The sequence below is a fragment of the Rattus norvegicus genome, chromosome 11, assembly GCF_036323735.1.
Source record: "Rattus norvegicus strain BN/NHsdMcwi chromosome 11, GRCr8, whole genome shotgun sequence".
NCBI lineage: Eukaryota > Metazoa > Chordata > Mammalia > Rodentia > Muridae > Rattus > Rattus norvegicus.
Window position 1 is genome coordinate 24709812 of NC_086029.1, and position 17512 is coordinate 24727323.

General features: G+C 43.7%; 1 protein-coding gene across 18 annotated transcripts in view; it reads left to right on the top strand.

Annotated features, from left to right (window-relative positions):
* Nucleotides 1-17512, top strand: part of Robo1 (roundabout guidance receptor 1) — a 1040826-nt gene that overhangs the window by 641943 nt on the left and 381371 nt on the right. For 3 of the 18 annotated variants that reach the window (XM_063270756.1, XM_063270757.1, XM_063270748.1), the window contains exon 1: nucleotides 4931-5936. The exons of 14 other annotated variants lie outside the window; for them this stretch is intronic. In XM_063270756.1, the coding sequence (XP_063126826.1) occupies nucleotides 5882-5936 (55 nt within the window). In that variant the 5' untranslated portion in view covers nucleotides 4931-5881. Of the gene's footprint in view, nucleotides 1-4883; nucleotides 5937-17512 lie in introns of those variants that run through there. One more of the 18 variants, NM_001415011.1, reaches the window with a different exon arrangement.

A 17512-nucleotide genomic window follows, 5' to 3' on the forward strand; every position in this document is an offset into this window, starting at 1 on the left:
TCAGAACTGATTTTTTAATGTAAATGAAGACACACTCTTACCTTGATTTTTGTCTTCTGGCCAATCTGGAGGGAATCCTAGTTCTATTGTCTGTGGCCATTCTGCAGGGGAGGTCTTGGGTATGTTTCCTATGCAGGTGTACATGATACATGCATCCACTACTCTCTGTAGAACACATCGAGAGTATTTTGTGTGTTCTTTCAGGAACCTTCGTGTTCCGTAACGAAGTCACTGGCAAGTTGCATGATAAATCCATCTCCAGAAAGAGTCCAAGCTATCAATTCACCCAATGGCTCTTTGTCTTTTACATTTTGGGGCAGAGTCTTCTCTAGAGCCAGCTTTATTCTTGCTGTAAGAAGGAGAGTTAGAGCTCTTAGGTCCTGAGAATAGGCTTAGATTTGCACCTCATGCCCTCAGCATCTTTCATTTGCATGTGGCTGTCAACTCAGGGGTTGTTTGGATACAACTGAGTGGGATGAGTGGGCAGGTGGAAGAAGAGTTAGAATCCTTTTCTATAACAAAAAACCCAGGATAGCTAAAACTATCCTCAACAATAAAAGGAATTCAGGGGGAATCACTATCCCTGAACTCAAGCAGTATTACAGAGCAATAGTGATAAAAACTGCATGGTATTGGTACAGAGACAGACAGATAGACCAATAGAACAGAATTGAAGACCCAGAAATGAACCCACACACCTATGGTCACTTGATTTTTGACAAAGGAGCCAAAACCATCCAATGGAAAAAAGATAGCATTTTCAGCAAATGGTGCTGGTTCAACTGGAGGTCAACATGTAGAAGAATGCAGATCGATCCATGCTTATCACCCTGTACAAAGCTTAAGTCCAAGTGGATCAAGGACCTCCACATCAAACCAGATACACTCAAACTAATAGAAGAAAAACTAGGGAAACATCTGGAACACATGGGCACTGGAAAAAATTTCCTGAACAAAACACCAATGACTTATGCTCTAAGATCAAGAATCGACAAATGGGATCTCATAAAACTGCAAAGCTTCTGTAAGGCAAAGGACACTGTGGTTAGGACAAATCGGCAACCAACAGATTGGGAAAAGATCTTTACCAATCCTACAACAGATAGAGGCCTTATATCCAAAATATACAAAGAACTCAAGAAGTTAGACCGCAGGGAGACAAATAACCCTATTAAAAAATGGGGTTCAGAGCTAAACAAAGAATTCACAGCTGAGGAATGCCGAACGGCTGAGAAACACCTAAAGAAATGTTCAACATCTTTAGTCATAAGGGAAATGCAAATCAAAACAACCCTGAGATTTCACCTCACACCAGTGAGAATGGCTAAGATCAAAAACTCAGGTGACAGCAGATGCTGGAGAGGATGTGGAGAAAGAGGAACACTCCTCCATTGTTGGTGGGGTTGCAGACTGATACAACCATTCTGGAAATCAGTCTGGAGGTTCCTCAGAAAATTGGACATTGAACTGCCTGAGGATCCAGCTATACCTCTCTTGGGCATATACCCAAAAGATGCCTCAACATATAAAAAAGACACGTGCTCCACTATGTTCATCGCAGCCTTATTTATAATAGCCAGAAGCTGGAAAGAACCCAGATGCCCTTCAACAGAGGAATGGATACAGAAAATGTGGTACATCTACACAATGGAATATTACTCAGCTATCAAAAACAATGACTTTATGAAATTCGTAGGCAAATGGTTGGAACTGGAAAATATCATCCTGAGTGAGCTAACCCAATCACAGAAAGACACATATGATATGCACTCATTGATAAGTGGCTATTAGCCCAAATTCTTGAATTACCCTAGATGCCTAGAACAAATGAAACTCAAGACGGATGATCAAAATGTGAATGCTTCATTCCTTCTTTAAAAGGGGAACAAGAATACCCTTGGCAGGGAATAGAGAGGCAAAGATTAAAACAGAGACTGAAGGAACACCTTCAGAGCCTGCCCCACATGTGGCCCATACATATACAGCCACCCAATTAGACAAGATGAATGAAGCAAAGAAGTGCAGACCGACAGGAGCCGGATGTAGATCGCTCCTGAGAGACACAGCCAGAATACAGCAAATACAGAGGTGAATGCCAGCAGCAAACCACTGATCTGAGAATAGGACCCCCGTTGAAGGAATCAGAGAAAGAACTGGAAGAGCTTGAAGGGGCTCGAGACCCCATATGTACAACAATACCAAGCAACCAGAGCTTCCAGGGACTAAGCCACTACCTAAAGACTATACATGGACTGACCCTGGACTCTGACCTCATAGGTAGCAATGAATATCCTAGTAAGAGCACCAGTGGAAGGGGAAGCCCTGGGTCCTGCTAAGACTGAACCCCCAGTGAACTAGACTGTTGGGGGGAGGGCGGCAATGGGGGGAGGGTGGGGAGAGGAACACCCATAAGGAAGGGGAGGGGGGAGGGGGATGTTTGCCCGGAAACCGGGAAAGGGAATAACACTCGAAATGTATATTAGAAATACTCAAGTTAATTAAAAAAAAAAGTAAAAAAAAAATAAGAATCCTTTTCTAGCACTCCGACTTGTACCTCTTATGAGTCCCTAATACCGTCGGCATACAAACTCTTAATTTAGATGTCGATTTTACTGATATTCTTAACAGAAACTTGACTTTTAGAAAACACTTCGATGAGAATCTCTAGTAGTTCTTTCCTGGTGGATACGTATTGTTGTCTCCCTAGATAAATTTTATCATTGACACCGGAACAAAGGAGTTTAATGGTGTAGTGTACTGGAATTGAAAAGTAGAAGTTAGTATTCATACACTTTCAATCTAACGGAAATGTGGTGGGTGTTTAAATATATCCATTTGAATGTGTATTGGTATTTTGTGTGTCTGTGTGTGTGTGTGTGTTTGAGTGTGTGTGTGTGCATGCAAACATGTATACAGGAGCCTGTGGAGATCAGTAGAGAGCATCAGGTGGACTAGAACTTGAATTGCGGACAGTTGTCTGCTCATCGCAGGCTAGGAAGAGAACCAAAGTCTTGCACAAGGAGTAGGCACTCTACCATGCAGCCATATGGTGAAATAGCTCCAGAAAGATCTCAGGAAAATTGTGAAGACTGGGAGATACACTTGGGAAACAATGTAATAGAATTCTGGCATGAGGTCTACTTTCTCAGACTGGGTATGTAGTGGCAGAGCCTGTGTTTAGCATGCAGGAGGCCCTATCTCACTGCACACACGCACACACACACACACACACACACACGCACACGCACACGCACACACACGCACTTCCAAATAAATGAACATAAAAGGATATATCCTTCACTAGATGGAACTTCAAAATCTTCATTTAAAATCCCCTTAGGCCACCTGGGGATTGGAGATTTTCATTTTCTCCTCCTCTCCTTCGCCATGCTAAGCTTATTTATTTTCTATTCCGAGGGTATCTTATCTTAAAAGTTCATTTTATTCCAAGGAAAATTTATTTTCTATGTTTCTCACCAAATATCTATTCACAGATACCAAATCGATGTAGGTCTCTTAGCATTTACTGCACATTCTTGCTTTCTGCTGCTGAAAAGATTCTGGTGAGAGTCTTTGAATTCTTATCTCAGCTTGTTTACTGAGTTTTCAGTCAGCTTTCTCAGGATTAAACTGTCTTTCACTTTCAGAGGTAAGGCACTGTTAACCAGGTTTCTTTTCGCAGACAGTTGCTCTGAGTTCATGGGCCGCAGCAGCCAGGACCAAGAGGAGCACGTGGCTTTCTTTTAAACTTGTACTTTAGTTAGGTAATGCATACACTCAATTAAGGGAAAGCTAGAAAAGTACATCCATCCACACAAAATAAACCCAAACCCTCCTCAGCGGCCACCATGCCACCTGCCACAGGTGAAGGTATTAAGTACTCTTTTTGAAGCCATGTATCATAACTTGGAAGAGAGTAACTTATTAATAAACACAATAGCTATAAGTGGCAACAATTACAATTCATAGAGCCTTCAGCATATATTATATGGTTTTCATTGTGTCCTATGTAATAATAACAGAAAAGAAAAGAGCGAATTCGCGAAGACTTGTCTGTCCAATATCCCAGGCATGTTTGGTCTTGGCTAATTAGTTTACTCATGAAGTAGCCCAACGGGCCTCATTGTTTTTCAGATGAGAGAATAAAGTTGGTTTGGTCACAGGTACCTGATACCTTGGAACTTGGGGCGGCTCAGTGTTTTGAAATGCTGAGTTCATCATTGCAAACTTTAGATTATGGTAGCCTCTCCCATTTGTTGCTCTTATTCAACTGGTAAGTCTCTGATGTATATAAGCTACCAAGTTCAAGAGACTCCTCTGTAAACACAATGAGGTCCCCAAGACCCTCACTCCTAGCATTTAGACTTTCTACAGGACCCTCAGGAAGTTCAAGCAAAAGAGAATATCCGTGTATTGCTATATTTTAGATCATTCACACTTTCCTAAAGCCTCTTTACTGAAAGAGCAAATCAGTTTGTGTGTTTATTTATTTGTTTAATGAGAATAGGAGCGGTGGTGGTGGTGAGTGAACTTATTTGGAAGTTTACTCCAATTCCCTATTGCGGTAAAGAAGAGGTTAAGAGGGACCTGGAGGATTTTGAAGTCTTTGGTTTGGGAGGTTCCATTTGGAGAAAGGTGCAGGGGAGACTGGGATGCAAAGGGACCCAAGACAAGTTCTCATTCGTTGAGATTTCTGCTTCTGAGTTGTTGAAATCTCACCTGAGGGCGCAATTGGGCACTCCGGGCATGTGGATGGAAATATTAACACGCAGAACTTGTCTGAGCAGCGCCAGTGAGGGCCTGGCAGGGATCGCGCGTCCCCTTTAAAGGTTCCCGAGCCGGGCTGGAGAGGGAGGAAACCCGGAGCAGCAGGGACTGAGGGGGAAACCCACGAGCTGTCGAGCCGAAAGGAGGCAGCGTGAGAGCAGAAACTTCAGACGCTGTAGCTCCCAGCGGAGCTCGGGCGAGCCTCGGTAGCATCCAATTCCTCCTGCTCGCTCTTTTCCACCAACCCGGGGCCGCCCGGAGCAGCCTCTCCGAAGCTTCCAGGAGCACGGAGTAAGACTAGCCACCCGGGGAAGTTTAGGTTGTAGCTTGGTTCCGAGGTGTGTAACGCGCGCCCCAGTGGAGGCAGGACCCCGGACGATGCTGGGTGCTGAGCCGGGCTGGGGGCGTCCGGAAGGCGCGCGTGCATCTGCGGTCCTGTTGCGGTCCCTGGTGCCCTCCGCATCCCGCGAGTGATGGGAACAAGGGCCCGCCCAGGCAGCCGCTGTCGCCGTACCGCCCCTTCGCTCCCTCCTGGTGCGCAGAGTCACCCAGGCGCACCCCGTGAACCTCGAGACTGTTCTCCCCAGCTGCCGCCGCTACCTTGACTGCAATCGCCGCCAGAGGGGGGTGGCCTGCTACTCACTGGCTCTCCGGTAGACGGAGGAGCACTTTTTTTGGGGTGCATCTCTCCATTTGCTCTCATACCCCAACTTTGCAATCGCCGCGCAGCGGCGCCAGGGAACACGCTGTGGAGGCGCACGCCGGGAGGCTCAGCAGGACTGTGGAGGCAGGAAACAGCACAACTGCTCCTCGGTTTGGGCTCTTTGTTGTTCGCCTTAGATGAGCCTTGGAAGTGATTAAGCCTCTTCAGAAACCCGGGGCCGGGGAAGACAAACCTTGGAATTTTTCTTTGCAAAGGGCTCTGAAGGATTGACAAGCCTCCGGAAAGGTCGACCAGAAACTGCCCTGCAAACTCTTGGCGGATTGACTCACGTTGCTTATATTAAGCCTTTGTGTGTAGGGTGTAGAGTGTGTGGCTTCCATAAATTTGGAGATCTCCGCTTCTGCTCCCTTCTCTTGGCATGAGACTGTATGCAGGACCTATCCGAGGACAATGATCGCGGAGCCTGCTCACTTTTACCTCTTTGGATTAATATGTCTCTGTTCAGGTAACCTGCGCCCTCCTTCTTCACCCTTGATCTCCTTCGCTTGTCCCTACTCCACTCTTCATAATCGGACCCTGAATTGACTCTTGGCGAACTCTCCCTTCTCAGGCCAGAGGGACCCTCCCAGAACTTCTACAGGGAAAGGTTTCTAGTTTCGCGTTTGAGGTTGTCCCTCTGGCCTATCACCCCAAACTCTCCTGAAACATCCCAAACCTCTCGGTAGACCTCGGCCTTTCGCCAAGTTCAGGGCACGCCCAGCTCACTCTGGGCAAACGCCTGTCTAAGCACTTGGGTGGTAGGAGGCAGCGGGCTGTCCCCGAGTTTTGGTCTCTTAGGATGAGTCCAAATGAATATCATCCATCTGAGGGATCCTTGGGGGGGGTGCTGGAGTGGAGGGGCAAGCGACACGGGGTGGGGGTGGGGGCTTGTGATCCGCATTCCTCAGGAATCCAAAATCTGGTCCTCCTGTCCTCTATTTCTGAGCTCAACGGGTTGTTAGAAGTTGTTTTATGTAACCAAAGTCTGTAATTAAATTGGATTCTGAAGAAACTTGAGGAAATAACTCCTTCTCGTGGTAGGATATAAAGTAGCCACTGCGTGGCTGGGTTCAGGAAGAAAACAGGCGATTGCAAGTTTAGTTGCCTGGTAGTCCTCAGTGGCGAGACAGAACAGACTGCCTTAGTATTTGTAGGACGGAGAGTTCTGCAGCTGCAGATGAAGTGTTGGAAAGATGCAGCTTAAGAAACCTGGCCTAAGGAAAGGCACCGTGTGCTCGCAAACAGTTTTCTGTGTCCCTTAAGGATCTTCAACTATGGATGACTGAACCATGGACTCCACTTCGGTTTCTTCCCTCTTGGTAGATTCTGGTTTCAATCATGGATCTTGTTTCAGTGCTACACACACACATACACACACACACAGCACACATACACAGCACACACAGACACACACACACAGCACACACAGCACACACCCCTCACACACACACAGCACACACACACATACACACACATACACACACACACACACACACACACACACACACACACTACACCTTGGGGAATTATAGCCACATACTGAGGGAGCTTCAAGTTGCATCAGGGCCTAAAAGTTAGAGTCACTTAATTTACATAATTATGAAATCATTTTTTAAGCTAGTCTGAACATTTGTGGTCTGTGGCGATTCTTTATGTTTAGATCAAAGGTTTTACTTAAGCCAAGAGGCTACAAAAAGAAAAAAGGAAAAGGGAAAAAACAAACCCACAAGAGCTACATGATAGTGAATAAAAGCCTGTGAGAAGGCAAGCTTCTCAGAGACACTCCTTGGCTGAAAGTTGAAAGGCCCATTTGAACTCAGCTAAATAGGAAGCATACTAAGTTGTTACTCCTTTGAAGAGAACAGAAGTTAAAATTTCAGCCCTGACTCTCTCACCTGTGTCACGGTGGATGGATGAGAAGATTAAATCAACTCTTTCTGGGGCCCTGTCCCCCGACTTCCAACTTCCCCTTTCTGTGTGGCAGCCTTTCTTCTCAGTTTGCATATCTAGGTGATGGAACAGTTCCCCACCCCCTACCCAAGCCATGGATGCAAATCAGAACCTCAGAGATCTGATCCATCTCGAGCGCTGTCTTTCCTCTGTCTCCCCTTAGTTTAATTTACAGCCTGCGATACCTTTGAGATTTTTTTTTTGTTGATTTCCCTTCTCTGTTAAAGTTTGTTCACGTGTGTAAAGGGAGGTGTCAACGTGATGAATGGGTGGAGGGGCAGATTACGGAAGATAGGGGGATAAGTGGTCATTAGTCACTGTTGGAGCTGAGTTTGTGTATGTTGGGACATTTTATCATGGCTGTAGATTAAAGATAGGGTCACACTAATAGGGTTTCACTGAAAGCTGGTCCTGTCAGCTGTCGAACCCTGTCTTCACTTGGGAAATATATCTGTGTGTGGAGGTGGAACCTTCACTCATGTTTAATAATGTGATCAATACTTAATATCTGAGATCCCAACCTGAGCAGATATGGGGCATGTTTAGAGTCTCGTGGCTGGCATGATTCCTGGAGTCTTCACATACTTTCCCTGGGAGCCATGGTTTTTGGAGCCCCTCAGGTTGCTTGTCCGCTTTGCCAAGTCCTAGGCCAGAAGTGAGCATGAGCTGCTTCCCCCACACTCCCTTTAACCTGTAGGGTTTTTTCTTATTTTATTTAAAGATTTATTTATTTTATGTGTTTGAGTACACATTAGCTGTTATCTTCAGACACACCAGAAGAGGATATCAGATCCCATTACAGATGGCTGTGATCCACCATGTGGTTGCTGGGAATTGAACTCAGGACCTCTGGAAAGAGCAGTCAGTGCTCTTAACCACCGAGCCATCTCTCCAGCCCTAACCCGTAGCTATTTTATTTCTTTGCTACCTTTCACACACGGAGGTTCATAAGTCTGGATTTGAGCCCAGATCATTGGACTTCGAGGGCGACCTCATGACCCTGGACTGCTGTAAAACACCTCCATTGATTTGGAGGAAAAAAAAAAGCCTCAGCAAAGTTAGGTGACCTGGGTGTGGGCAAGACACCTGGTAAGGGAATGAATGAAGGTCTTGAAAGATTGTGTTTCTTGTTTTGCCTCCAGCCCAAGATCACAGTCTATCACTTGTTAATGGAGTGTATTTAAGAGAAATGTGGTGAGCTTAAATAAATCAAAGTGTACTGAGGGGATAAGGTGCCTTCGACAAGATTTAACCTGTAAAAGCATCTATTGGTTGTCAGTCCTTTTTTCCTCCCTTCTTGTTTTTTAATACTGGCTGCCAATTTAACAATGTCTACAGTTATCTTCAAAGAGACTGTAAACTCCATTTTGGTGTGTTGATGGCACATTGAGCATTAAGTTGGAGAGTGTTTGCTTTTCTAGCCTTAAAAAAAAAAAAACTTCATGCTCTAAAAACACGGGACCTTTCTTCTGTGAAGCTAAAGTTTGGGGCATAAGGTGGGCGTTTCTTTGGCAGTCCGTTTTTAAGGTGGAGTTATCTGAGCAGTTGTTATACTTGTGTTCTTGTCTACGGATCTGTATTTTGGGGATGAGGTGAGGGGCAGTGGCTTCCCTGCGAACAAAACAAAACAAAACTGCGAAGACTCAGGAACTTGCCACATGTGTTCTGTCACAAGCATCTTCTTCCTAAGCCCTTGGCTCAAACTTTCTTTTAGTGAGAAATGATTGAATTTCCTATCAAACTTAGGGTGAGATCTGAGTCAGAAGTGATGCGACAACCCCCACCGCTTTCTCTTTCTTCTTTGGGGAGGGGATGGTTCTTTCCATATCATGTGGAACACGGTTCACTGAGACAGGTCTTGCTTCCTTTTTTATCTCTCCCTCCCCTTCCCACTCTTATTCTTCCCTCACTTCCCTTCCTGACATGAGTTTTGGTTACTTTAACCCATGGTGATTAGATTTAAAGTTTTTAAGGTCTATCATTATTGTGTTCTCTCTCTCTGTGTGTGTGTGTGTGTGTGTGTGTGTGTGTGTGTGTGTGTGTATACGTGTGCATGTACATGCTGGTGTTCAACTGTCGTGTGTGCTTGGAAGTCAGGGTCCAACTCTCTGGTGTTGGCTTTTCCCTTTTGATGTAGAGTGTCCCTTTGCTTCTCCTGCGTTGTGTGCTGTACACTAAATGGCTGCAAGCCTCTGGGGGAGCCTCCTGTCTCTGATTCCCACACTCACCTCATGAGTTCTAGGATTACAGATGAGCTACCAAATCTAGCCTTCAGACGTGGGTCCTGGGGGTCATCTTCACACTGTCAAGCTTAGGTGTTTTAGCTGCTGGACCAGCTCGCTGGCCCGCATTATTATTTTTTAATTTTTAAACATACAACCTAATGCTATAACCCAGCCTTGTGTTGCAAATCCAACTTTGTGGATTGTAGATATAAATACCTAAATATTTTATGTCCTTAAAAAAAAACAAACCCTCTCTATCCCCAAATAGGTTCTGTAACACATAAGATTTGTGGTTGAGCTGGTGTAAAAGTGAGTGTTTACCGAAGACGTTTTTCTTAAGTTTTACTGTGACAAATGAAATGCTCTCATGTTGGAGTGGTAGAAAGTGCTCCATTTCAACCAACAGTGACCGTTGTTTACGTACTTTGTGGAGTGAGCAGATTTCAGCTGTAACAATGTTTATGATGGAAAATAGCTGGTTTCCAGGAGTTTGATTGGAAGGAAATGTAGGAAAATGTTATTTAATAAAGGTCCCAAGTGTTCGAGCCTTCAAATCTTAACGTCTGTGCTCATAAAAGGGCAAGATTGATGTCAGTTTCTCAAATATTATTGTCATATGTGATTGTGGCATATGCTCGTGTATGTGTGTGAGTGTTTCTGACTTGGTGTGCCTGTTGTCCAGTGGGGGACATCAAGTGACCTACTCCATCACTTTATGCCTTAGTCCTTTGAGACAAGTTCTCTCATCGAGTGTGGAGTGAGGTTGTCAGCCAGTAAACCCCAGCGGTCCCAGTCTAGGCTGTCCTCAGCGCGGGATTGTAGGCCCTGCCTTGTATTTTGTGTGGGTGTTAGGGATTTGAATTGAGTCCCTGCAAGCAAAAGCATGCCAGGTCATGTTCCTAGACCTTCAGTTCTTTAAAAAAAAAATTTCAGTTCTTATCACAGGTGTAAACCGCACTGATAACTTGATTTGTTTTTATTTAAGTTGGAAATTCTAAGGAAATCAAAGTGAGGCCTAAGGTAATCTACATAATATGTAAATTTGGGGGTAAGAAAAGGCAAAGAATAAAGAAACCCAAGTTTAGAGAAATGCAGTAGAAGATGATATCTATAATGTTTGTTTGCTTGCTTGTTTGTTTGTTTTGTTTGCTTGATGTGGGGGTCTCATTGAGGAGCCCAGGGTAGCTGCAATTCACAGAGATCAAATGCGAGGATTAAGACCTGGATCACAATATCCGGCCCTTAATCTAGTTAAAATACATCAGAAAAGTGTAGGGAGGGGACCAAGCCTAGTGGCAGGGTGCTTGCCTATCTTGTGCAAGGCCTTGGGTCTAGTCCCTAGGTACCATATACTAATTCACACACACACACACACACACACACACACACACACACACACACACACACACACACCCCAGAGGGAGGATGGCACAGGTATAGAAAGTATAGTCCATTCCAAGTGGATCCAACTGTGTTCCTTGACCACACTCAGCAGGAGAACCAAACAGGGAGGAGTGCGATCGCTGTGTTTGTGCTCTGCGTCTAGCAACTCTGAAGAATTAGACCTTTTACAGTTTATGAAAGTAAAAGCAATGGAAACTCACTCACATCTAATGCAGTGAAAGGCTCTCTTTCAGACTGCAGACTCACCCTTTACAATCTTGACTGCTTCCTGTGTGCAAAGGAAGAAGCACTAAGTCGTCGTCGCTGTCCGGGGCATCACACTTCTGCTTAGGGGAGGCCAATAAAGTGACAGAAGGGAAGAATTTTAAAAGGAGATTGAGCTCAGATTCTAGGGTGAGTTAGGGAACATCGTGATGACTTAGGAGTGTCTGAATCACTGACTTTCACTTACAACATTATGAGAGCCCCACGCAGAGGTGTTGTAGCTCTCTTTATCTGTCCTTTGTAGTTGGGGAAGCATCATAGAGGAGTTAGGAAATATGGATGAAGCTGGGATTCGAACAAAGCTTGTTCCAAACTCTTGAAGAATGTATATTGTCCAGGTCGAAAAAGAGAAGGGAAGAATTTAAATTAAAAGAAAAAATTATGGCTCAAATCACCTTTTCCTTTACCCCATATGGGACTGAGGTTTGAACCCTTGGAACTCTGAAGAGGGGGAGGGAGAGCGCTATGTTTCCTGTCGTTAAGAAAATAGTTTTTAAACCTTTAGATCACCCAGAAAGAAACTCCATGCTTCACATCTAACTAGATTTCATTCTGCTTTGATCCCATCTGTGCTGCAAAGTAGGGGACTCAGCAATTGTCATAGCACACATAGCACGGTCTGCTGGAGACACAAATGCATATAGATCCCAAGTTGTGTTTGGGAAAATGAATGCTGTTCTCTTTCACGCACTCTTCAGGAGAGAATTTTTTTTTAACCCTGAATCTCAAGGCAAATAATTGGCACTTGTCAGGGAAGAGCCCGTGGAGAGACAATCATGTCCCCTGTGGTTGCTCTTACCCTCTGGGTGAGCGATGGGCTGGCAGTCATTTAGCAGTAGATGAGCCTTCTGGTTGATTGCTGTTCACAGATGACTCACTTCATGGTTACTGATCATGGAAGGGTTGAGCATTAATACCTGGTTGATCAGCTGGTTAGAAACTGCTTATGCATAGCCAATAAAGTTGCCATCCTGTGGAGATCAAAAGACCACCTCCTTTACAATTCTGGATTAGAATGGTTTCCTTTTCTCTACCTCCACTTTCAACCCTTTAGTTCAATCTTGCTGCTGACCAAGAGGAAGCCAGAAAGATTATAGTGTACAGGGAGGGAGCTTTGATCTCCACCCCTCTCTTTCTCTCTTGCTATTTCTAACATTGGACGGTGTCATGTTGCTTCCTTCATGGGAGAGCTAAGCCTCATTACCCATTGTCCAAAAGAGGCTTCTACAAATTTCCTTCCTTCTTTTTCTTTGGCTTACAGCTATCTTAGGAGAGTGTCTTTCTACCCTTAAAAATATTTTGAACACCATGACTGTGCATATATTTCTGATTCATTCATGGCGAGAAATCCCACTGTGGCTACAGCTGTGCATAACTTAGAGTTGGAACAGAAGATCGTGCTTGTGCTTCACTCGGTTTCTTTGTGGGGGTAACAAGTATAGATGACAGCTAGTGAGCTATTTGGTCAAGTCTGGTGTTACGTAATCTATCGGTTTAATGCCTGTCTCCCAGTTTGACACTTAAGTGTAGTGTGGGAAGCACCAGCAGTGGATATAAGCAGACGCCAGCAGAGTGCTGTGCTTTAGTGTCGAGTGGGAATATGGTTTCATGCCAAGTGATTGATTTACATGTATTGTATAGGAAGAAGTCAGCTTTGATTTCTAATAAGGCAGTGTATTCAGAGGGTCTAATACAAACAAACAAACAAGCAAACACTACATTTTAAAAAAGTACCGTTAGTACCAGCAATTCAGTGTTAAACTTTTCTTTTTTCTTTTCTTTTGTTTTGTTTTCCAGACAGGGTTTTTCTATGTAGTCCTGGCTGTCCTGGACCTCACTCTGTAGACCAGGCTAGCCTTTGAACTCACAGAGTACGTTTTTCAATGATGCTTGTGATTGGATTTTATAAAGCATCCAGTTAGGTAGTCCTCTTTCCCATCTATACAAGGCCTGAGAACATGAGCCACTCTCCATAGTCAGCTATGGAGGGAACCTTATTGGGACATTCCCCTAAAATCCTAACATTATTTGGAAGAAGTTCTGTTTGAAACTATTAGGTGCCAATTTATTTTTTAAAAAGTGGACAAATTTATTTTCATGTTATGTGTATGCGTATGTGTGCTTCTCTGTTTGTTTACTGTATGCCTAAGGAGCCCTCCATCTTTAGGGCTCAAATCTCTATTGCTACCCCCTGCAGATTCTTCATTGAATTTGAAGAATAATATTTGAAGAATAAAATTGCTAGATACACCTTTTTAATCCTTTACAAATCATTCCTGGCATGTGCCATCTCCTGATTTAGTTATAAGCTTTAAGGACCACCTAGGAGATGATTTTCAGATGATCAGGCAGAGTTCAGAGTTTGCTGCATGGGAATGTAGTTAATGTCCTATTTTGAAAAAACAAAACAAAACAAAACAAAACAAAAAAACCCACTTATCCTCATTTCTGGACTGTAGTAAATAGGCACCAGAACCCAGAGCTGAACTCTGCCTACCAAGGCAATGGTGTCTGTTATAGTTAGCGTCAGTTGTCAAGTTGATTCTGTCTGGGGAAAGGAATTACCTCAATTGCATTGGCTGTGCACAGATTCACGGAGCATTTTCACAATTATTAATCAGTCCACTGTGGGCAACACCATCCCTAGGCAAGTGGGGATGAGAAAAGGAGCTGAAAGTGAAACTGCAACATTCCATCAAGCTGAGTTCTGCATGGTTTCTGCTTCAGGACCTGCCCCATGGTTCCCACCTTGATAGCTTGCACTGGCTTCCTGACAGGATAGAATGCAAACCTGAAAGCCAAGTAAACTCCCCCCTCCCCATCCCCCTCTCCGTTCCCATTTGGTTTGGTCAATGTTTGATCTCAGAAACAGAGAAGCAAACTTGAGCAGTTCACAGTGTTCTTTCAAGATTGTGTAGCCTTAGATAATGATAGTGAGATAGACAAAGTTTCATAATCTCATCTCCTACCTTAACCTGTATTCTGTTAAGTTTTCCCTCTTTAGTGTATGTTTAAAAAAAACAAAACAAAACTTTTTTTTTAAAGTAGCCATGGACTAACTTCTAATTTGGCTCAAACAATGCATCTATTGCTTTTGTATGGCACTAAACCCATGCTTTTAGTTGCATGGACCTAAGGCTGATTTTGGTTATTAAGGCTTGGCTTAGAAGGCAGATTTATCACGCCGAAGGATCTATCACTGAAATGGTGTTTGCTCATGTAACAGTGTGAGTTAAAGCACATTTGTACATGTTAACTCCGCACCTCAGGGTATCTTTAAACTGCCTCAGCTTCCTGGTTTGTGAGGTATTTCAGTCACTCCAGACCATTTAACTAGCAAGTTGTGTGTATGAAAGTAAACTGCCTCATAGAGCGGGTGCGAGATTAAAGCTCATCCGTTCCTCCCTCTCTTATCTGGAGAAGCAAAAGTTCTCCAGCAAGCTGTTACGAAGCTGGCCACTCCAACTTTTCTAAGCTAATAAGCTTCTTCAGTCACAAATTTCCTAAACCTAAGCAGATAGCAGGACAAAAGGAGAGAAGCCACGCCTTCATGTAGACGGCTCTGTATATTAGAAATGTGTTTGTTCTCTGAGGTCTTTGCCTTAATGTCTGTGAATTCTGATTGGATAGCATGAACGTAACTTGTCATTAGCTTTAGTGTGACAAGAGAGGCAAAGTAACTAGAATGGGTTGTTTAGTCTTTAACTGCTGGGAGGTGACCACTCTTTAGATATATATAATAAATATTCTTTCACATGACAAATACCCAAGCATTATTCATTAAGTGATTGATTAAATGATGAGTCGATGCAGGGATTGCCCAGTTCTGTACACTGAATTGGATGGACAGGGAATCAATGTCGAGATCTCTGATAAAAAATAGTAGCATTGAGAAAGTCAGAAGTTGGTTAGGTGTTGACATCTACGTGGCAAAGTGCTAGCGCGTCTTACCTTCTCACTTCTAGCAGCTCAGTTCAGAGGCAGTGTGTGCGCTGCCATTCCTGTTAATCAATATGGAGTGGAGGTGGGGACAAGTTAAGCTCATCATCGGGCAGCGAGTTGGAGTGAGGATTTGAAACCAACCTGCCTGCATCTGAAGTCTTGCTCTCTAGTGTTAAGCACTTTGGGATACATTTATTATATTAAGATATGTGGGCTTTCTTTGTTTTTGTTTTTGTTTTTGTTTTTGTTTTTGTTTTTGTTTTTGTAGGGAACTGGGCCGTGATGCCAACTTGTTGGGCATCAATTAGGTCTTTATGCTTCCTGTTCACCTTTCCTTTCTGCTGTCAAATAATGACTTCTATAGAGAAGAAAGTACCCTGTTATTACATGGCAGAGATCACACACTTAAGTTATAAACTCGGCATGGCTGTGTAAAGTTCAGTCCTGTCCAGTTTGAGGAATAAAGTTGAAAAAGTAAGACCCACACACGTTTTATGACGATTCCATAGGTTCACTGAAGCCAACCCCCTCACCCCGGGATTGATGATCTTGTAGAAATTGGTCATTGAAGTTGAGTTTGGAATGAAACTCTTTGTTGGTGATGTTACCCATGAGCTGGTAGGAAGGGTGTTTCTTTTGGTGAATACTTCTCCAATGTCAGGTTTCTAAGAAAACAAAGAAAAATCTAGCATTAAAAATACCCCCAGATGGTGGCACACACCTTTAATCCCGGCACTCAGGAGGCAGAAGTAGGTGTATCTCTGAATTTGAAGGCAGCATGGTGCACAGGGTGAGTTCTGAGACAGCTGTCTGAAAAGAAATTTAAACCAAAGCAAAAGAATGAAGAAAACAAAAAAACCCCAAAAACAAAACAACCAACCAACCAAACAAACAAAAATGACCCCCCAAAACAAACAAACAAATAAAAAACAAAACACGGTCTTTACAGGTCAAACCTGAGTGAGTCTGCAGTCTTGAGAAACAGAGGCATGATTATTAGCACACTTTCAGACGCCTGCAATGTGTTTCAGAAACCTTATTCTTTTCTGTAGAAAGGAATTTTCTGAACTACGTCTTTTTGGCCATGACTCTCCCACTGCTTCCTAGGTCTGACTTCCTCCGCTCGCCTTCGTGGTGCCCCCAGTGTTATTGCCAAAGGTGTAGATGGGGTCATGTATTTATGAGTTCCTCTGTGTTTCTTTAGATTTATGAGTTGACATAAGGCTTAAAGGTAGACTGACTGTTCGTCCAGTCTGTGTAATAAATAAAACAGGAACAAGTCTGAGGTCTGAGGCACTCTCCTTCCTGAGACTTGGATTCTTATACTAGAGGTCTTTAATTAATCTTTTATTTTGTAAATATTTATATATTTATACATTTGCATGTATATGTATGAGCAAGCATCTTCCAGGGTGGGATGAAGAAGTTAGCATACAGTTTATATGAGTCCATTCTCTCCATTACGGTATGAGATCTGGGGATGAAACTCGGGCTTAGAACCACCCGTTTTTCCCTGCTGAGTCATTGCCCTGGCTCCTCCATAAGGCTTTTATTCTATCTTAAAATATATTCCATAGTAGATTTCTACCCGTCCATTCACGGTTTGCAGTGTGTCGTTCCTTCAATGACACTAGTTCATTAATTTACTTAGTTTTTATTTTTTAGTGTAATGCATGAATGTGTGGTTGTGTGTGCATGTTTACATGTATATAGAGAGATAATAAGAAGTGATTAGATCCCTTGTGATAGCTATGGGGTGCTGGGAACTGAACCTGGGTCCTCTGTAAGAGCAGCGAGTGTTCACAGTCCACTGACTGCCTCTCCAGTTCCCTGCTTGTTTATCATTGATGGGATTTAACAACACTGTTTCGTTCATCTTAACCCCATCGGCCCATTAGAGTTCTTTTAAACTTATTATCACTGTCACTGGGTGTGGGGGTGTATGGTGTGTGTCACCGTGTTTGGGTGTGGGGGTGTATGGTGTGTGTCACCGTGTTTGGGTGTGGGGGTGTATGGTGCACATGCGATGGTGCTCGTGTGGAGAGGTCCAGAGACTTTATAGATAGACTTGGTCCTGGGACTCTGACTCAGGTCATCCTGCTCGAGTGGCCTCACATGTGCTCCGTCTGGATGCTCAGGTGCTGTTCTTAATGTGTCTGGTGGCCATCTTCCTAAAGATAGCTTGGAAACTCCTAATTCTCATCATTTGAAAATATCTCATTTTTTAACTTAAAAACTAAAGAACATACAGCTTTCT